At 48.0% G+C, this 21,204-nt stretch overlaps 1 protein-coding gene across 1 annotated transcript in view; it reads right to left on the bottom strand.

The window, feature by feature from the left end:
• The window catches only part of LOC114602821 (basement membrane-specific heparan sulfate proteoglycan core protein), a 154,075-nt gene that overhangs the window by 87,986 nt on the left and 44,885 nt on the right, over positions 1-21,204 (bottom strand). The window contains exons 23-33 of the mRNA XM_077930990.1: positions 20,843-21,025; positions 18,419-18,598; positions 16,539-16,657; positions 14,109-14,220; positions 13,849-13,962; positions 11,802-11,929; positions 11,615-11,701; positions 5,045-5,094; positions 4,639-4,718; positions 2,913-3,053; positions 1,402-1,593 (exon numbers count right to left, since the gene is read on the bottom strand). Coding sequence (XP_077787116.1) covers positions 1,402-1,593; positions 2,913-3,053; positions 4,639-4,718; positions 5,045-5,094; positions 11,615-11,701; positions 11,802-11,929; positions 13,849-13,962; positions 14,109-14,220; positions 16,539-16,657; positions 18,419-18,598; positions 20,843-21,025 — 1,386 coding nt within the window. The remainder of the gene's footprint in view (positions 1-1,401; positions 1,594-2,912; positions 3,054-4,638; positions 4,719-5,044; positions 5,095-11,614; positions 11,702-11,801; positions 11,930-13,848; positions 13,963-14,108; positions 14,221-16,538; positions 16,658-18,418; positions 18,599-20,842; positions 21,026-21,204) is intronic.

The following is a 21,204-nucleotide window of genomic DNA, read 5'->3' as shown; positions in this document are numbered from 1 at the left end:
CCATGGAGAGCCTCAAGGTCCATACATAACAACACCCTAGTGGTCCCGGGCCCTAAGGAAGTTAGATTAGCCTCAACCAGAGCCAGGGCCTTTTCAACACTGGCCCCGGCCTGGTGGAACGCTCTGTCTCATGAGACCAGGGCCCTGCAGGATCTGGTTTCTTTCCGCAGGGCCTGTAAGACAGAGTTGTTCTGCCTGGCCTTTGGCTTGGAGCCAATTTGATTCCCTCCCCCTCTTTCTTTTTTCTTTTTCCTTTCTCCTCCTGTGATGAGGCTGCATTTTAATATTTTTATGTTTCAATATTTTAATTGCTGTATTTTAATCTTGTTTTTAAGTTGTATTCATTCAACTTGTTTTTATTATTGCTTGTTAGCCGCCCTGAGCCAGGCCTTGGCTGGGAAGGGCGGGGTATAAATAAAAATTATTATTATTATTATTATTATTATTATTATTATTATTATATGGACCTCACATGCTGACTGTAAGAGGACATCCGCAGGGGAACCCCTGAGTCTAGTCTATTTGTGTGGTTTTCTGCTAGAAAAACCCTGGGAATGGGGACATAATAATAATAATAATAATAATAATAATAATAATAATAATAATGGGGAAGGGGTGGAATTCCTCCCTTCTTTTCCACCAAATCACCACCACCACATTTGTGTCCCACCTGCCTTCCAAAGAGCTACCCTGTTCTCATTTAATCCTCACAAGAACCCTGCAAGGCAAGCTAGGCTGACCGAGGCAGCGAGTGGCCCAAGGTTACTCCCGCGAGCTTCGGGCGCCAGAAAAGTGAGGCTTCTTTCTTGGGAGACGGCTGGGAGGAGGAGAGAGAAGCCGTGAAGCAGCACCCAGGAAGATTTGCACCCTAGTCGCCCAGGTCCTAGTCTGGCACCCAATGTGCACTCTGATCTGTGCGCCCTCCTTGCTTGAAAACAGGCCGTTGCGCCGTGGCAGAACACTTGCCTTGCATGTAAAAGGCTCTGGGTTCAACCCCCGCTGGCAGCATCTTCAGGTGAGGCTGGGGGAGATCTCTGCTTAGAGTCCTGGAGAGCCACTGCTGCCAGTCAGTGTAGACAATACTGAGCTAGATGGACCCAATGGTCCGACTGAATCCTCATCGGCCTCCTAGCATCCTTCCTTTCTCATTTGTCTCCTTCTTTAAGTTGGTACCCATGGACTTACCTTCAAAGCCAAGGTTCTGCTGGCTCATCTCTCGCTGGAAACACTCTATGAATTCCCATCCCCACCCCCGGCCCCCAAAATCAGTGCCTTGGTTCACAACAGACCACGAGGAACACAATTCGAAGAGACTGTCCGGGGAGGATGACCAGACGCCACAGGGATGGGCTCAAGAACTGCAAGCGCCACTTCCTGCATCCCACAGAACAGGGCTCTCACCTTGTCGCCCAGGTAGGTCTCCGGCAACTGCCAGTGGTAGGTTTCCTCCCCCAGCTGCCCAAAGCGGGCATAGGAGAGCTGAGGGCCCTCGGGGGACATCTCCACCGTGAAGCCGGTCTCGATCCGGGTGGTGTGTTGACGGTTGACCAGTGAGAATCCCTGGAAATTTCTGGGAAGGAAAGGCGTGGTGATCTGCGGGGAAAGAGCAGAGATGGCACAGATGATGATGATGATGATAATAATAAATAATAATAATAATAATTTATTTTATTCTTATTTATGAATAATGATGATGATGATGATGATGATGATGATGATAATTTATTATTCATACCCCGCCCATCTGGCTGGGCTTCCCCAGCCACTCTGGGCAGCTTCCAACAAAATATTAAAATACTGTAATACATCAAACATTAAAAGCTTCCCTAAACAGGGCTGCCTTCAGATGTCTTCTAAAAGTCTGGTAGTTGTTGTTCTCTTTGGCATCTGGTGGGAGGGCATTCCACAGGGCGGGCGCCACCACCGAGAAGGCCCTCTGCCTGGTTCCCTGTAACTTGGCCTCTCGCAGTGAGGGAACCGCCAGAAGGCCCTCGGCGCTGGACCTCAGCGTCCGGGCAGAACGATGAGGGTAGAGACGCTCCTTCAGGTATACTGGGCTGAGGCTGTTTAGGGCTTTAAAGGTCAGCACCAACGCTTTGAATTGTGCTCGGAAACGTACTGGGAGCCGATGTAGGTCTTTCAGGACTGGTGTTATATGCACATTGCAGTAGTCCAAGCGGGAGATAACCAGATGGATGGCAGAGGGTCGTAACCAATTGCAGCTTTGATCTGTTGAACTGGGACTCTTACAGGTGCCACGTAAGACGAGTTCTGCATCGGTAAGAAACTAATCTTTGAGTGTGGCAGCATCTACACTCTGGAACCCCCTGCCTATTGACATCAGGCAAGGCGCCTTCGCTGAAAACATTTTTGGCAGCTGTATAAAGCATTTTTCTTTAGGCAAACCTCCCCAGACACGTAGAATGTGGATGTATGTTTCAATCTGCTTTTAGTTTATTGGTTTTATCATTTGAATGTTTTAAAGGTGTGATTTGGCTGATAATTTCATACTTTTGTTCAAGATTAAAATGCCTGTCAGCAAATGAAACTGATCTGTAAAAAAAGTTACTTGAAAAAAGAGAGAGACATTGAACATACTTTTGTAAACCAAGAAAATCTTTAATAAAACTACATTAAGAAAAAAAAAAGCCTGTCAACATTCTGCTTATCCAGTTAGGCTTCACCTACACAAAAACGCATTTAGCTAGCTTAGAAAAGAAAAGAGCGAAGGTCAATAGGCGGGGAGTTCCAAAGTGTGCCTTGATAGAAGACTGCTTTCTTACAAATGTGGAAAGAGTATTAAGTGGCACCGGGAACAGTGTGTGTGAAACATAGTTTGGTACATTTCCCAAGACCAGCAGAACGAAAATTCCTGGAAGTCCAGGAAAGAAAAGAAGCTGTGCTGCTCTTACCAGGTCCCGGTGGTAGGAGGAACTGGTGCATTGCTGGGTGACGCCCATGCAGAAACAGGGCAAACAGCCTTCCTTGTTCTCCGCGCTCAGGTGGAAGTGGTGCGGCCGACAGCTGCCGCAGGAGGGCCCCTCCGTGTGCGCCTGCAACGGGAATGGAGAAAAGCTGGAGCGCAAAGTAAAGAGGGCAGGGGGCAGGCAGAACCCCACTGCTGGCTGAGCCAAGGTTCACAGCAGCCGGGAAACTTAGGCTCGGGATCCACAAACCTCTGGGGTGGAAGGATCGAAGCACCCACAAACCCCAGGCAGCGGGTGCAAAAAGGAGGAGGGACTGGCGGGGAAGGAAAGGGCAGCTGGAAAAGGCGAGTGGAAACAGCATGCGCTTTTCAGGGCTGGGCTGGGATAGAAATGGGTTTCTGAACTTCAAATCCTCCCTCCATAAAATCTATATTAGAAAGGGACCCCTGACCATTAGGTCCAGTCATGGCCGACTCTGGGGTTGCGGCGCTCATCTCGCTTTACTGGCCGAGGGAGCCAGCGTACAGCTTCTGGGTCATGTGGCCAGCATGACTAAGCCGCTTCTGGCGAACCAGAGCAGCGCACGGAAACGCCGTTTACCTTCCCACCTATTTATCTACTTGCACTTTGACGTGCTTTCGAACTGCTAGGTTGGCAGGAGCAGGGACCGAGCAACAGGAGCTCACCCCGTTGCGGGGATTTGAACCGCCAACCTTTTAATCAGCAAGTCCTAGGCTCTGTGGTTTAGACCACAGCGCCACCCGCGTCCCTTGTAATCTATATTATACCCTACACCTTTTGCCCAATGATTCATTCCTGCTTATTTGCTCTTCATCTCTCATTTCCCATTCCAGCAACATTTTTGACAATGTCTCTCAAGATTTATTTGAAGTTCACCGCATGCTGTTCGTTGAAAGAAAATTATATGAAAGTGATGTACCGATGGCATTTGACTCCCACAAGATTAGCGAAAATGTACAAAAACGCCACCAACGTATGTTGGAAGTGCAAAGAGAACGAAGGCACGTTCTACCACGTGTGGTGGACGTGCAAAAAGGCCAGAGCATTCTGGGAAATAATATGTAATGAACTGAAAAAAATGTTTAACTTTTGTAAAAAACAACAACAACCAAAAGCTTTTTTGATAGGCATCAAAGGAGAAGAAATACCAAAGGACTTTAAAAGACTGTTAATGTATGCAAAAACAGCTGCAAGAATACTGTTTGCCCAGAGATGGAAGGAAGAGGAAACAGCAGCCAAGGAAGAGTGGATAGTGAAAATGAGGGACTATGCCAAAATGGAGAAAATGACTAGGAAGATCAGACACCAAGATGACAGTAAACTTAAAAAAGAATGGTGTAAATTTTATAGAGTACATTAAGGAACAATGTAAAGATTTAAAGATGTTAGCAGCACTTGTAATTTTTTAATTGGTATAGGAATGAATAAGGATTTAATCAAAGTTGGATATATGAATTAGATGTGGTTAAATTTTTTTTAAAAAATGTATCTGTGGAAAACCAGAAGGGAGAGGAGGGAAGTACGGGGGTTCAGAGAACCACACAACTGTATAAATATTGTTGAATTTAAGTTTGAATGATGTTAATAATGAAAACTTGAAAATAATAAGAAGAAGAATAAAAAGGAAATGGGTTTCTGAGCTGGGGAGGGAATGCACACAACGATGGGTGCTTCCCCCCTCCTGCCTTACCTTACACTGGCACTGCCCGCTGGCATCACAATGGCTGCTGATGCTTCCATGTGGGTCGCAGTGGCATCGGGTGCCATGATCTGTAGCGGGGGGGCGGGGGGGGGGAGAAGTGGAAGGGAACAGCTGAGGACAGTGGGTACTTGGCAGGTGCAAGAGTGAGACTATTTCCCCTTCCACCCGCCCCAAGGCTTTGATTCCGCCCTCGCCAGCCCAGATATTTTGAGCTACAACACTTCTCAGCCTCCCGGCTTGGGAGCTGGAAGTCCAAAACACCGGAGGCTGCGACAATCAAATCCTCCTGGGAGGCTTTTCATGGGATGCCAGAAACGATCGAAGTTCGCTTGGCTGCGGAAACCTGGTTTCTCTGTTGGCAGACGGCTCCCTTTGCCCCAGAAGCTGGACTCACCTGTGCACGGTTGCCCCCGGCTGGGGTTGCCCACGTAGCCTGGCGCACACCTGGCCCAAGAGAAGAGGGATGAGTTAAGGGGATGAAAGGAGCAGGGGCCAAAGTCTGAGGGTCTGCTTCAGCCCATCATCCCCCCCCCCTCCTTCCAGGCTCAGAAGGACCGAAGTTCACCTCCCTGGCTGCCGGGAGCAAGAGAGTATGTTCTCCCCCCCTTTTTAAAAAAAATAATAATTTTTATTTGCACATTAGGAGTTACACATAATGAGACGCAGTATTCTGTTATAAAGGGGGGGGGGGGAGAAAAAAGAAAAGAAAGAAAAAGAGAATAGAAAGAATGTTAAACAACATATCTTGTCAAAAACATACAGTAATTTAAGAAATACAAACCGTCGATGCCATTGTTATAAACACATCTTTCCAGGAAGGATTGGTTTTCTCTTCATGTTATCCCTTTTTCCTCGCAACTCTCACTTTCTTATCTATGCCTAGTCTCTGGTTTTATTCCCGTGATTTATTTAATGACTTCCTTCTGCCTCTATGCGGTTCCTAATCTCTGATATCTTAAGATTTTTGCTTCCATTTTCGCTCGGCGGAGAACCTCTATACGGATGTTATTGGCCCAGAGATGGAAAGAAGATAAAGTTCCTACCAGAGAAGAATAGCAGATCAAGCGGATGGATTATGCCAAGACGGCCAAAATGACCAGAAGAATCAGAAATCAGGAAGACCAAAAATGTAATAAGGAAGGGGGAAATTTTATAACTTATCTTAAAGACCATTGTAAATGGTTAAAATCGTTAGTAGGATTGGAGTATCACTTGTAGCTTAATGGTGAATTTTGGACACAATGGAGAGGTAAAAGATTTGGATTATCACAAAAGATGCAGGAGGAAATGATGAGGATGATAAAATAAATAAATAAATAATAATAATAATAATACAGTAGTGCCCCGCAAGACGAATGCCTCGCAAGACAAAAAACTCGCTAGACGAAAGGTTTTTTCGTCCGCGATTTGCCTCGCAAGACGAATTCCCCTATGGGCTTGCTTCGCAAAACGAAAACGTCTCGCGACTTTGTTTCCTTTGTGTAAAAACCGTTAAAACCAAGGGTGCTTAGCTTGAGCAGCTGCAGTTGCGACTTGACTTCGAGGAGCAACTGTTAGCACGTGGTTTGGTAGCCTTTTCTCAGACTTTGCTCACTTTTGAAGATTTTCCAAAACTTTTCCAGAACTTTTCCAGAACTTCTCTTTCATCCATTTGGTAAGTTAAACTTTTAAAACTTTTTGGGGGGGTTTTGGATTTTGGGTTGGGGTGTTTGGGATTCAAGGACTTGGTGTTGGGAAGGGGTTTGCGATAATCTGGGGGCTTGTGGGCCTTTTTTGGGAATTTTTATGATTTTCTGTGACTACTGGGCCAGGTTGTTTTTTTTTGAAAATTTTTCTGAGTTTGAATTTCTGAGTGCTGGCTGGCTGGGGGAACAGTTGGGGAGGTTTCTGCAGAAATCTGGGACCATGTGGGGTTTTTTGGGGAATTTTTATGATTTTCTGTGACCATTGGGCCAGGTTGTTTTTTTTTTGAAAATTTTTCTGAGTTTGAATTTCTGAGTGCTGGCTGGCTGGGGGAACAGTTGGGGAGGTTTCTGCAGAAATCTGGGACCATGTGGGGTTTTTTGGGGAATTTTTATGATTTTCTGTGACCATTGGGCCAGGTTGGTTTTTTTTTGAAAATTTTTCTGAGTTTGAATTTCTGAGTGCTGGCTGGCTAGGGGAACAGTTGGGGAGGTCTCTGCAGAAATCTGGGACCATGTGGGGTTTTTTGGGGAATTTTTATGAATTTCTGTGACCATTGGGCCAGGTTGTTTTTTTTTGAAAATTTTTCTGAGTTTGAATTTCTGAGTGCTGGCTGGCTAGGGGAACAGTTGGGGAGGTCTCTGCAGAAATCTGGGACCATGTGGGGTTTTTTGGGGAATTTTTATGATTTTCTGTGACCATTGGGCCAGGTTGTTTTTTTTTGAAAATTTTTCTGAGTTTGAATTTCTGAGTGCTGGCTGGCTGGGGGAACAGTTGGAGAGGTCTCTGCAGAAATCTGGGACCATGTGGGGTTTTTTGGGGAATTTTTATGATTTTCTGTGACCATTGGGCCAGGTTGTTTTTTTTTGAAAATTTTTCTGAGTTTGAATTTCTGAGTGCTGGCTGGCTAGGGGAACAGTTGGGGAGGTCTCTGCAGAAATCTGGGACCATGTGGGGTTTTTTGGGGAATTTTTATGAATTTCTGTGACCATTGGGCATGGTTGTTTTTTTTTGAAAATTTTTCTGAGTTTGAATTTCTGAGTGCTGGCTGGCTAGGGGAACAGTTGGAGAGGTTTCTGCAGAAATCTGGGACCATGTGGGGCTTTTTGGGGAATTTTTATGATTTTCTGTGACCACTAGGCATGGTTGTTTTTTTTCAAATTTTTTTTTCTGAGTTTGAATTTCTGAGTGCTGGCTGGCTAGGGGAACAGTTGGAGAGGTTTCTGCAGAAATCTGGGACCATGTGGGGCTTTTTGGGGAATTTTTATGATTTTCTGTGACCACTAGGCATGGTTGTTTTTTTTCAAATTTTTTTTTCTGAGTTTGAATTTCTGAGTGCTGGCTGGCTAGGGGAACAGTTGGAGAGGTTTCTGCAGAAATCTGGGACCATGTGGGGCTTTTTGGGGAATTTTTATGATTTTCTGTGACCACTAGGCATGGTTGTTTTTTTTCAAAAAAATTTTTCTGAGTTTGAATTTCTGAGTGCTGGCTGGCTAGGGGAACAGTTGGAGAGGTTTCTGCAGAAATCTGGGACCATGTGGGGCTTTTTGGGGAATTTTTATGATTTTCTGTGACCACTAGGCATGGTTGTTGTTTTTTCAAATTTTTTTTTCTGAGTTTGAATTTCTGAGTGCTGGCTGGCTAGGGGAACAGTTGGAGAGGTTTCTGCAGAAATCTGGGACCATGTGGGGCTATTTGGGGAATTTTTATGATTTTCTGTGACCACTAGGCATGGTTGTTTTTTTTCAAATTTTTTTTTCTGAGTTTGAATTTCTGAGTGCTGGCCATGTTGTTATTTTTTGAAATTTTTTTTTGTCTTGGTGGGGAAGCAGTTGGGGAGGGGTTTGCAATTTCTGTGTTGTGGGTGGGTTGGTGCGTGTCTGTGGGAGCAGTTGAGGTTTTTGAAGACATTGGTGATTTTTGAAGCTTTTCCTACCTAAACTTATTTTGCAGCCATTTGAGGTTTCTGAGGACTTCGGTGGTTGATTGTTGAAGCTTTTCCAGAACTTCTCTTTCATCCATTTGGTAAGCTAAACTTTTAAAACTTTTTTGGGGGTTTTTGGATTTTGGATTTGGGGTTGGGGTGCTTGGGATTCAAGGCCTTGGTTCTGGGTTTTAATTTCTGTGTGGTGGCTGGCTGGCTGCTTTTGTATTTTTTGGGTTTGAAGCACATCACTGATTTTTTTTTTTCTGTTTCTGAGTTTACGAAGGTAGGAGCTGTGCTGCCATGGGACCCAAGAAGACTGCTGCTGCGGTGGCCGGCGATAGGAAGAAGGAGAAGGTGACGCTGGAAATGAAGAAGGAGATCATCTGGAAGCACGACGGCGGAATGCGTGTGACGGACATCGCCAGGGAGTACGGCAGGAACCCATCGACCATTGGGACCATCCTGAAGATGAGGGAGAAGATCCTGGCGACTGATGCAGCCAAGGGAGTCACCAGGATCGTGAAGAACCGCCCAGCTGTCCTGGAGGAGGTCGAGAAGTTGCTGCTCATCTGGATAGAAGAGAAGCAGCGTGCAGGGGACACAGTGTCTGAGGCCGTCATTTGTGAGAAGGCCAAGGCCTTGCACGCTGACCTCATCCGTGAACAGCCAGGAACCTCAGCCGAGCCAGAAGTCTTCAAGGCTAGCAGAGGTTGGTTTGACCGGTTCAAGACAAGATCTGGCATCCACAGCGTGGTCAGGCATGGAGAGGCTGCCAGTTCTGATGTTCCTGCGGCTGAAGACTTTGCAGCGGAGTTCCTGGAGCTTGTGAAGACGGAGGGCTACGTTCCGCAGCAGGTCTTCAACTGCGACGAGACCGGGCTGTTTTGGAAGAGGATGCCCAAAAGGACTTTCATCACTCAGGAGGAGTCCAGGCTGCCTGGCCACAAGCCCATGAAGGACCGTCTGACCCTGCTCTTCTGTGCCAACGCAAGCGGCGACCTGAAGATCAAGCCCCTGCTGGTGTACCACTCGGAGAACCCACGGGCCTTCAAGAAACACAAGATCGACAAGGAGCGGCTGAGTGTCATGTGGCGATCCAACAGCAAGGCTTGGGTCACACGTGTGCTGTTTGTGGACTGGGTCAATCTTGCTTTTGGCCCTGCTGTCAAGCAGTACCTGCTGGACAACGACCTGCCGCTGAAGGCTTTGCTTCTGATGGACAATGCTCCTGCCCATCCTAAAGGCCTTGAGGTGGACTTGTTGGAGGAGTTCAGCTTCATCAACATCATGTTCCTGCCGCCTAACACCACACCACTGCTGCAGCCGATGGATCAGCAGGTCATCGCCAATTTCAAAAAACTCTACACCAAGGAGCTTTTCAGGCGATGCTTCGAGGTGACTGACTGCACCACCATCACCCTACGGGAATTCTGGAAGGACCACTTCGACATCGTCACCTGCTTGAAGATGGTCAACACGGCCTGGAAAGGGATCAGCCAGAGAAATTTGAATTGCGCTTGGCGCAGCCTGTGGCCGGACTGTGTGGCACCAAGTGACTCTGAAGCACCAGAGTCAACAGTGGTGCAGGACATTGTTGCCTTGGGGAGGACCATGGGCCTGGAGGTCACGGAGGAGGACGTCTGCGAGCTGGTGGAGGGGCACGACGACGAGCTGACCACCGTGGAGCTGGTCGAACTGCAGGCAGAGGCTGCGCAGGAGCAGGCCTCGCTGGAAGGGGAGGAAGCAACTGAGGAACGGCTGTCCTCCGAAAAACTGAGGGACATTTGCCTGAAGTGGAAGGAGGTGCAGACTTTTGCAGAGCAGCACCACCCTGAGAAGCACGTGGCACATGACGTTGGGAACTTTTATGATACGAGGGTCATGTCGTCTTTCAGGGAGCTGCTGAAAAGGCGGATAAAGCAGCAGACTATGGACAGGTTCTTGACCAAGAAGCAAAGAGTGGAAGAGGAGCCTTCTTCGAGTGGTCCCCCAGAGTCTTAGAAAATGTACTGTACACGTTGTTGATTTTTAAATGTTTTTCTGTCATGTTTATAAAGTTAATTTATTTTCCCTTCAATTTTTGAACTGCTCTTTACAGTATGTGTGACTTTAAAGAGCAGTTAATAAACTGTTGTTGTACCAAATTTGGCTTTGTTTGGACTTTTTTTGACCATAAAGGTAAAGGTAAAGGTACCCCTGCCCGTACAGGCCAGTCTTGCCAGACTCTAGGGTTGTGCGCTCATCTCACTCTATAGGCCGGGAGCCAGTGCTGTCCGCAGACACTTCCGGGTCACGTGGCCAGCGTGACATCGCTGCTCTGGCAAGCCAGCGCAGCACACGGATTTTTGACCATAGGAACGCATTAATTGATTTTCAATGCATTCCTATGGGATTTCGTGCTTCGCAAGACGAAAAATTCGCTAGACGACAAAAATTGCGGAACGAATTAATTTCGTCTTGCGGGGCACCACTGTAATAATAATTTTTATTTATACCCCGCCCTCCCCAGCCAGAGTCAGGCTCAGGGCGGCTAACACCAGTAAAATTACAGTAAAAACATAATAGGAAAAAAACAAACCAATTTAAAGCACAGGTTAAAATGCAATTTAAAATGCAGCCTCATTTTAAGAGCAGCCCATAGATCAAAAGCATAAAGGAGGGGGTGGGAACATAAGGGTCAGACTGAGTCCAAACCAAAGGCCAGGCAGAAGAGCTCTGTCTTGTAGACCCTGCAGAAAGATGTCAAGTCTCTTGTGACAGAGCGTTCCACAAAGTCAGGGCCAGTACTGAAAAGGCCCTGGCCCTAGCCACCTTGCGACTTGGGACCTCGAAAATGTTGTCATTTGTCCTCCGCGGGGCATACCAGGAGAGGCGGTCCTGTAGGTACGTGGGTCCTAGGCCTAGATTAAAAGTAGAACCCACAAAGGGGAGGAGGGAAGTCCAGGAGATTCCTTGGGATCTTGTTTTTGTGATTTATGTTTGATATATGTCTGTAAAATTTTAATTTGAAAAACCAAGGAAACAAATTTATAATCATCATTAAAAAAAAGTTTTAAGCAATGGTCTGTTGGCATAACAACTTCTCTGAAAGTCAGAACCCCCCATTTGATCCTCACAACAACCCTGCGAGTGAAAGAGAGTGAAGCAGACCATGGTCCCACCTTCCTGGTGGGAGGAGGTTCTCGCCCACCATAGCCCAAGAGTTCCTTGCCTACTGAGCTCCAGCTGGATTTTCGAGAGGAAGAAGGCACCCGCCCTCCAATCACACGAGGAGTGGGCAATTTCTCTCCCCCCCTCCAGCCTGAGGGCTCATTCTTACACCCCTCCCCGGCAGAGTCATCACGGCCACCCTACCTTTCGCACTGGCGCCCGATGTAGCCCGGGGCGCAGGAGTCGCAGGTGGGCTGCCCGTCTGTGTCCACAAAGCAGGTCTTGGCGGGCCTGGGAGAAGAGAAGGGTGGGAAGTTAGCAGCCGAGAGAAACCACCCCTCGCTCAAAAGGGGGGAGGAGGAAGGCAGAACGGCTGGCAGGCGGTACCTACTGGCTAGCAGAATAGGGTCCGTAGCATGGGCACGGTTGGCAGTCTCCGGGGGTCCCACGCCTGGCATCACCAAAGAAACCTGGCTGGCAGCGCTCACACCGCTGTCCTTCTGTGTTGTGCTGGCAGGCCTGTGGATGATGATAATAATAATAATAATAATAATAATAATAATAATAATAATAATCATAATAATAATATTTGGGGGGATTGTCATCACGCCACTCCTTGGTGTGTGGAGTGCCTCAGGGTGCGATACTCTCCCCGATGATTTTTAACATCTTTATGCGCCCCTTCGCCCAGCTTGTCCGGAGTTTTGGGCTGGGTTGCCATCAGTATGCCGATGACACCCAACTCTATCTGTTGATGGATGGCCATCCTGACTCGGCCCCAGACACACTGACCAGATGTTTGGAAGCTGTGGCTGGATGGTTACGTGGGAGCCGGTTGAAGTTAAATCCTTCGAAGACAGAGGTCCTTTGGCTGGGAAGGGACGATATGGGATTGGGGGGGCAATTCCCATCTCTTGCGGGGGTGCAATTAGTGCCAGCACCGTCCGTTAAGAGTGTGGGTGTAATCTTCGACACTTCCCTTTCCATGGAGGCGCAGATTGCAGCTATAACAAAGGCGGCATTTTTTCATCTCCGCCAAGCTAAGCAGTTGGCTCCTTACCTCTCTCGCCCTGACCTAGCCACTGTGATCCACGCGACGGTCACCTCCAGACTGGATTATTGTAACTCGCTCTACGTGGGGCTGCCCTTGAGACTGATCCAGAAACTCCAGCGGGTGCAGAATGCCGTGGTGAGACTCCTTACGGGGTCCTCGCTGCGAGATCACATTCACCCGGTGCTATACCAGCTGCACTGGCTCCCGGTGGAGTACAGGATCAGGTTTAAGGTGCTGATTTTAACCTTTAAAGCCCTATACGGCCTAGGACCCTCGTGCCTACGGGACCGCCTCTCCTGGTATGTCCCACAGAGGAACTTACGGTCTTCAAACAAAAACATCCTGAAGGTCCCAGGCCACAGAGAGGTTAGGCTGGCCTCAATTAGAGCCAGGGCTTTTTCGGCTGTGGCTCCAATCTGGTGGACCGCTCTGTCACAAGAGACTAGGGCCCTGCGGGACTTGACATCTTTCTGCAGGGCCTGCAAGACAGAGCTGTTCCACCAGGCCTTTGGCCAGGGCACAGCCTGACTCCCTCCTTTGGCAATCTTCACAGAACTTTAGCCTAATGGTTGCCATCAATTTGATTCGAATTAATTTTACAATGAAATGATTTTAGAATGTTGTACTATTTTATTGTTGTTAGCCACCCTGACCCCGGCTTCGCTGGGGAGGGCGGGATATAAATAAAATTTATTATTATTATTATTAATAATACAGTGGTACCTCTGGCTGCGAACGGGATCCGTTCCGGAGCCCCGTTCCCATCCTGAAGCGAAAGCAACCCGTGTCTGCGGGTCGCAATTCGCCACTTCCGCACATGCGAGTGACATCATTTTGAACATCTGCGCATGCGCGAGCCACAAAACCTGGAAATAACGCATTCCGTTACTTCCGGGTCGCCGCGGAGCGTTACCTCAAAATGCTCAAACCAAAGCTACTTCAACCCGAGGTATGGCTGTAATCAATACAGTGGTAACTTGGCTTACAGACGCTTCAGGTTACAGACGCTTCAGGTTACAGACTCCACTAACCCAGAAATAGTACCTCGGGTTAAGAACTTTGCTTAAGGATGAGAACAGAAATCGCGCGGTGGCGGGAGGCCCCATTAGCTAAAGTGGTACCTCAGGCTGAGAACAGTTTCAGGTTAAGAACAGACCTCCAGAACGAATTAAGTGCTTAACCCGAGGTACCATTGTAAAATAAAGTTGTTGTTGATGATGATGATAATTTATTTATACCCCACCCATCTGGCTGGGTTTCCCCAACCACCTTTCCCACCTCACCCAGGACCTCCCCAAACCACCCTGCTACTACAGGAGCCCACACAGGTGTGGCCAGTGAGGAGCTGCTCCCCTCCACACCAACCCGCCCCAGGAAGTCTCACCTGGCAGTCTCCGGTCTCAGCGTCACACTCGGCGGTGTGCTGGTTGCAGTTGCAGTGTTCGCAGGTCCCCAAGTAGAGGCCACTGGTGGTGCGTGTGTAGCCGACGTCACAATCCTAGGGGAGAGAGAGGGAGGCAGGGCTCGGCTCAACAATAGGGTGTGGTGTAGGGATCAGCCCCCAACCCCACTGTGCCCATTGACTTGAGAACCCCGAGGTTCTACTCCGAGTCGGACTTAGATGTGACTTAGCGCTCCACTCACCTGGCAGGAGGGGCCGCGATATCCTGGCGGGCAGGTGCAGTCCTCGACTTCCAGGGCTGGGCTCAGTCCCGTGGTGTGTGGCACTGCCACGTCCATGTGGATGCCAGAGATCCTGCAAGGAGGAAGAGGTCACAGATAGCGAAAAGGCTCTGCCCCATGTTATTCTTTGAAGGAGAACGACATGAAAATGATTCACAGATGGTATTTAACTCTGAGTAGGCTTGCCAAGAGGCGTAAGACTGAATCAGATACGTGCTGGAGATGCAAAGAGGCGGAGGGAACATTCCTTCACATGTGGCGGACTTGTAAAAGGGTAAAAGTATTGGGAAATGATCCATAACGAATTGCGAAAAATGTTTAATAGTACTCCCCCCTCCCCCTAAACCAGAGTCCTTTCTGTTGGGGATAATTCAGACTGAAATTCCCAGGTGTCAAAATAGGTTGTTTATGTATGCTACTACAGTGGACGCTTGGGTTGCGAACGTGATCCGTGTGGGGTTCACAACCCACAGCACCACGTCTGCGCACGTGTGGGTTGCGATTCAGCGCTTCTGTGCATGTGCAAAGCGCAATTTAGCACTTCTGCACAAACCCGGAAGTAACTTGCTCCGGTACTTCCGGGTTCGGCGCAGTGCACAACCTGAAAACGCCAACCTGAAGCGTCTGTAACCCGAGGTATGGCTGTACAGTCACACCTTGGATCTCAAATGCCTTGGCTCCCGAAGAAATCAGCTCCCGAATGATTGAAACCCAGAAGTGAGTGATCCAGTTTTCAAACGATTTTCGGAAGCCTAACATTCGGCACGGCTTCCGATTGGCTGCAGGAACTTCCTGCTGCCAATCAGAAGCCGCTCTTTGGCTTCCATACGCTTTGGAAGTTGAATGGATTCCGTTTCACTTCCAACGTACGACTGTACTGCGGCCCGTGTTTTGTTAGCCCCCAAATGGAAAATGAGAGACGTCCCAAGCAAAGAAGAATGGCAACAGCTGACAGAATATGCGCAGCTTGCAGACTTAACATACAGAATACAAGAACAAGATGAATGTACGTCTAAAGAAGATTTAAAAATGTTTATTGAATACAGTCAAACCTCGGTTGTCAAACATAATCCATTCCGGACGACCGTTTGACTTCCAAAATGTTCAACAACCAAGGCGTCGATTCCAATTGGTTGCAAGAGATTCATGCACTCAAGCGGAAGCTGTGTTGGACGTTCTGGTTACAATAATCCATTGGCCAACATACATTTCCATGCTTTGCTGCATGTTTTGTGATTTTAAATCTCTGCTGGGGTTCTCTCACCAAAGAGTAAAGGTAAAGGTAAAGGTACCCCTGCCCGTATGGGCCAGTCTTGACAGACTCTAGGGTTGTGCACCCATCTCACTCTATAGGCCAGGAGACAGCGCTGTCCGGAGACACTTCCGGGTCACGTGGCCAGCGTGACAAGCTGCATCTGGCGAGCCAGAGCCGCACACGGAAACACCGTTTACCTTCCCGCCAGTAAGCGGTCCCTATTTATCTACTTGCACCCAGGGGTGCTTTCGAACTGCTAGGTTGGCAGGCGCTGGGACTGAGCAACGGGAGCGCACCCCGCCACGGGGATTCGAACCGCTGATCTTTCGATCGGCAAGCCCTAGGCGCTGAGGCTTTTACCCACAGCGCCACCCGCGTCACTTGCCCCAAACCTGGATCTTGGCATCCAGGGAATTCTCTTTTTAAACCTCTTTATTCCTTGCCACCCTTTCTATTTGGTACATTTATATAGCACTTAATACTAAAATGGACCAGATGACTTTTGGGCGTCCCTTCTAATTCTGTGATCCCCATGGAAGCCTTTTGGGTTAGAAATGTAAGTTTATACTAAAATACCAAGACATTTTAACCACACAAAAAACCACACCTATTAAGTCGCCACTATATATAAATCTATATCTACATCTACATCTATACCTATATCTATATATAAACATATCATTTTCAACAATTATAAAACATACTTTTATATCTTATACAGTTTTTTAGACTTTCGTCAATCACATCTGAAAATTTTCCCATCTTTTCCACTTAGTTTACATGTTTTACTTTCACTATTACATTTAAGTATCATAACTAATATCTTTCATCTTTATCTTCTTTGCGATATTTCATATATTCCTCCTTACAAAGCTTCTTGTAGTCCCACTAGTGTAATTTGTTGATTACAATTGCTCTTCAAATAGTTTGCATATTTGTTCCAATCTTCTGCGAATCTTCAAAATATATCTTTCCCACTCACCAACCTTCTACCACCCATGGATCCTTCCACCCTACCTAGTCCCCAGAAGCTGGCCTTCCCAGAATCCCCTGGGCTCCCAGCTCCTATCTGGCGCAGACCAGCATCATTCCCCATTGGTCCCATTTGCTGGTCAGGGACACAGACCCCTTTTTACCTGCTCTCCGCCTGCCGGTCAGAGTAGGAGGCTCGGATCATGAAAACGTCAATGTCAGCCAGGGCCATCAGGAGGTGCTCACGGGTGGCTTTCTGGCCATCTGCACGGCGCCAGGCTTGCTGAAAGGAATGGCAGCAGGAGGGTGAGGTTTGTGCTTCCTCATACAGTGGTACCTTGGTTCTCAAACGCCTTGGCTCCCAAACGCCAAAAACCCAGAAGTGTCCTGGTTTCCGAATGTTTTTCGGAAGCCGGACATCCGATGCAGCTGTCGGCTATTGTTTCCGGGGCACCTGCACCAATCAAAAGCTGCACCTTGGTTTCAAACATTTCGGAAGTCAAGCCGACTTCCGGAGCAGATTAAGTTTGGCGCTTTTGTACTTGCTAATTATTTTACATTTTTGTTTTTGAGGCTTTTTCGGTTCACTTGTTTTTGTGACTGTGTGGAACCCAGTTCAGCTAGTGATTGATTGATTGATTGATTGATTGTGTGACTGTGGAAATGGATAAAAGCCCCCCATCCAAACAATGACTATCATTGGTGCAGGTAAGAAAAAATTTAATTTTCATTTTTATCATCTACAATACTGTCTTATTTATTTTATAGTACAGTACATTAATTATTGCTTTCATTTTATGGATCAGTGGTCTCGTTAGAAAGTAAAATTCATGTTAAATGGCTGTTTCAGAGGTTGTTTTTAAAAGTCTGGAACAGATTAATCCATTCTGCATTACTTTCTATGGGAAAGTGTGCCTTGGTTTTGGAACGCTTTGGTTTTGGAACAGATTAAGTTTGAGAACCAAGGTACCATTTTATTTGCAAAGCTGCCACCTCACTAAGTCAGTGAAGTCCTTTCCTGGGTGCAGAAAAAATAGGGTCCTCTGAGGAACCAGGGACAGCTGTCAGAAGGTTCTATAGCTTTCACTAGGAACTAAAACACTCATTCCAGGCTGGCCAGGAATTCTCGTGACAAAATGATGGGGAAGGGCCATGAGGACTAAACCCTTACTTAGACTAGGGCTTCAGTTCAGTGGTAGATCACCTGCTTTGCATGCAGAAGGTTCCAGGAGCAATCCCTGGTGGCAGCATCTCCAATGATGATGATGATGATGATGATGATGATGATAATAATAATAATAATAATAATAATTATTTATACCCGGCCCATGTGGCTGGGTCTCTGGGCGGCTCCCAACAGAATACAGTGGTACCTCTGGTTACGTACTTAATTCGTTCTGGAGGAACGTTCTTAACCTGAAACTGTTCTTAACCTGAAGCACCACTTTAGCTAATGGGGCCTCCTGCTGCAGCTGCACCGCCGGAGCACGATTTCTGTTCTTATCCTGAAGCAAAGTTCTTAACCCAAGGTACTATTTCTGGGTTAGCGGAGTCTGTAACCTGAAGAGTATGTAACCTGAAACGTATGTAACCCGAGGTACCACTGTATTAAAAACACGATAAAACATCAAACATTAAAAACTTCCCTAAACAGGGCTGCCTTCAGATGTCTTTTAAAGAGAAGATAGCTGCTTATTTCCTTCACATCTGAAGGGAGGGCGTTCCACAGGGCAGGTGCCACTACCGAGAAGGCCCTCTGCCTGGTTCCCTGTAACTTGGCTCCTCACAGCAAGGGAACCGCCAGAAGGCCCTCGGCGCTGGACCTCAGTGTCCGGCTGGATGATGGGGGTGTAGACGCTCCTTCAGGTATACTGGACCGAGGCCCTTTAGGGCTTTAAAGCTCAGACACCCACTGCCTGAAATCCTGGAGAGCTGCTGCCAGTCAGTGCAGGCAATACTGAGCAAGATGGACCAAAGGCCTGGCTCCTTCTAGGGCTGCACGTCCACCCGCCGACCAAGGAGCCCGAAGCGCTATATGCCTCACCTCCCGGAAGGGAACGGTGAACGTAGTGGGCGAGCCAGGCAGGGGACTCGTTTCAGCAACATGCTCCAGGAAGATCTCGTTCCCCTGCAGCAGAACATCAGGTTGGCCACGCAGCGCCGGGGAGCCAGGGAAGGTGTCATGGGTGATGGTGTAGCGCAGTTCTCCGCCGTAGGAGGTCACCTGGAGAGAGAGGCACAGAGGGGCAGCGTCAGAGCCATTCCGCAGAACCACAGAGTTTGGAAGGGGACCCCCAAGGCTCATCTAGTCCAACCCTCAGCTAAAGCATCGCCGACAAATGGCACACCAATTTCTGCTTAAAAACCTCCAGCGAAGGACAGGCCACCACAGGCCATTCATTTGGGAAGAGGCTGTATAGCTCAGTGAGTAGAGCACCTGCTTCGGCTCTACTAGGTCCTGGGTTCAAATTCTGGCAGCAGGTAATGCCTCCCTAGCCCCAAAATCCCAGAGAGCTGTTGCCAGTCGACAGTCCTGAGCTAGATGTTCCAAACAGTTCGCTCTGAAGACCATAGTAAAAAAACCACCAGGATCTGTATGTACTTTAAAATCATAGTAAATAATAGCAACTTCCCATGTTTCCATTCAAACCAACTCTTTAGTCAGACCAATAAGGATTAGAATCTTTAGTCAGAATCATGAGGACTAGAAACCACTTTGATGTTTGGGCTATGTTTCATTTTAACAGTCAAATGGCATAAACTATGAAATAAATAGGACTTTAGGAGAATGACCACAGCTTATTGGTAGACCATCTCCATTGTGGGCAGAATGTCCCAGGTGAATGCCTGGCAACATCTTCAGGCAGGTCTGGGAAAGATCATGGAGTGCTGCTGCCAGGCAGGGTAAAGGTAAATGTAAAAGACCCCTGAACGGTTGAGTCCAGTCAAAGGCAACTATGGGGTTGCGGCTGTTATAAGAATGTTAAGGTCATATATATTTTTTAAAAAAATGTTCATAACTGTACATATAAACCACATGTCTGAAACCCCACAGAAAAGGTCCTGAACAAATTGACCTCAAATGTTTCTCTGCAAGGTCAAAATGGGAAATCTCCCCATTGTCTCTTTGCTCACAAATCCTGTGTTCACACATCCTGTCTTAAGGGCACATTCAAGACATGAACAGGGTGTGAGCCTGTGACCTAGATTCAGGAATTAAGTAGTTATAACAACAAAAGAGTGGCCAAAACCCAAATAATGGCTGGCACTGTGATCTAAACCACTGAGCCTAGGGCTTGCCAATCAGAAGGTCGGTGGTTTGAATCCCTGCGACGTGAGCTCTCCCGTTGCTCGGTCCCAGCTCCTGCCCACCTAGCAGTTCGAAAGCACCTCAAAGTGCAAGTAGATAAATAAGTACCGCTCCGGTGGGAAGGTAAACAGCGTTTCCGTGCGCTACTCTGGTTCGCCAGAAGTGGCTTAGTCCTGCTGGCCACATGACCCAGAAGCTGTACACCGGCTCCCTCGGCCAGTAAAGCGAGATGAGCGCCGCAACTCCAGAGTCGTCCGCGACTAGACTTAACTGTCAGGGGTCCCTTTACCTTTAACTTTCCAGACAGGAGATAAACAACACACTCAGGGTTCTGTTTTAGACCACCCCTTCTGTGATGTATGTATGATGTTTCTGGGGTTGGTCTGGAGTTTGAAGGTGGGCAATTTAAAAAGTCTATATAAGGGCTTGCACGCCTGTGCTTGAGGTCTTCTCCCCCCGCGTGTGGGGGGAGCACCCTGTTGCAACATGTTTAATAAAGATCAGGCTTACTAGCTGCCTTGCTTCTCAATATTCTCTGGTTGGCCTCTGTTATTTTCTCCTACCAATAGAGAACCTAAAAAGAGGACTCTATATGGGCTCTTGGGTACCCCATAAGGGGGAAAAGAGCAGGTTTTTTTCTTATAACACGGCACTCATCTCACTTTCAGGCCAAGGCAGCTGCGTTTGTCCACAGACAGCTTTCCGGGTCATGCGGCCAGCAGGACTAAACCGCTTCCGGCACAATGGGACACCATGACAGAAACCAGAGGGCATGGAAACACTGTTTACCTTCCCGCCACAGCAGTAGCTATTTATCTACTTGCAATGGTGTGCTTTCGAACTACTAGCTTGGCAGGAGCTGGAACAGAGCAATGGGAGCTCACTCCGTCATGGGGAATCGAACCACCGACCTTCCGATCGTAAAGCCCAAGAGGCTCAGTGGTTGAGGCCACAGTAGACGGTTCTGTGCCAGGCAGACCAAATGCCTGACTTGGGATGACCCGTTTTCTGCCCTACGAGTGCCTCCTTCAGCCTCAAATCAAACCTTTCCTTGTCCTGAAATCACACACAGGTTTGGGAGATTCCCCGCAAGGGTCCTCTATAGTCCAACCCCCTGCGAATCAGGAATTATGGCGGAAGCACCCCTGAGAGTGGCACCTTGTCTCCCCTGAAGCGCTCCGGCAGCACCCAGTAGTAAATGTCACGCGGCAGAGTGTGGAAGGAGGAGAAAGTGAGCTCCGAGGCGCCGGTGAAGCGGATGCCCTCGCTGATCGTCCGGGAGCCGGCCGAGTTGGAGAGGCTGAACTGTGCCCTCTCAGCGTCCTCAGACCCCACTCGCACCTAGAGCGCAAGGAGAGAAGCTGTCAGGTGCATATATTGATGGGACATCTATTGAAACAACAGATTTTAAAGGCTAATACAGTCATACCTCCTGCAGCCAATGGGAAGCCGTGCCGGACGTTCAGGTTCCAAAGAACGTTCACAAACCAGAACACTCACTTCCGGGTTTGTGGCGTTCG

The sequence above is a fragment of the Podarcis muralis genome, chromosome 7 (assembly GCF_964188315.1).
Source record: "Podarcis muralis chromosome 7, rPodMur119.hap1.1, whole genome shotgun sequence".
NCBI lineage: Eukaryota > Metazoa > Chordata > Lepidosauria > Squamata > Lacertidae > Podarcis > Podarcis muralis.
Note: the sequence above shows the minus strand (reverse complement) of the source record. Positions and strands in the feature narration are given on the sequence as shown.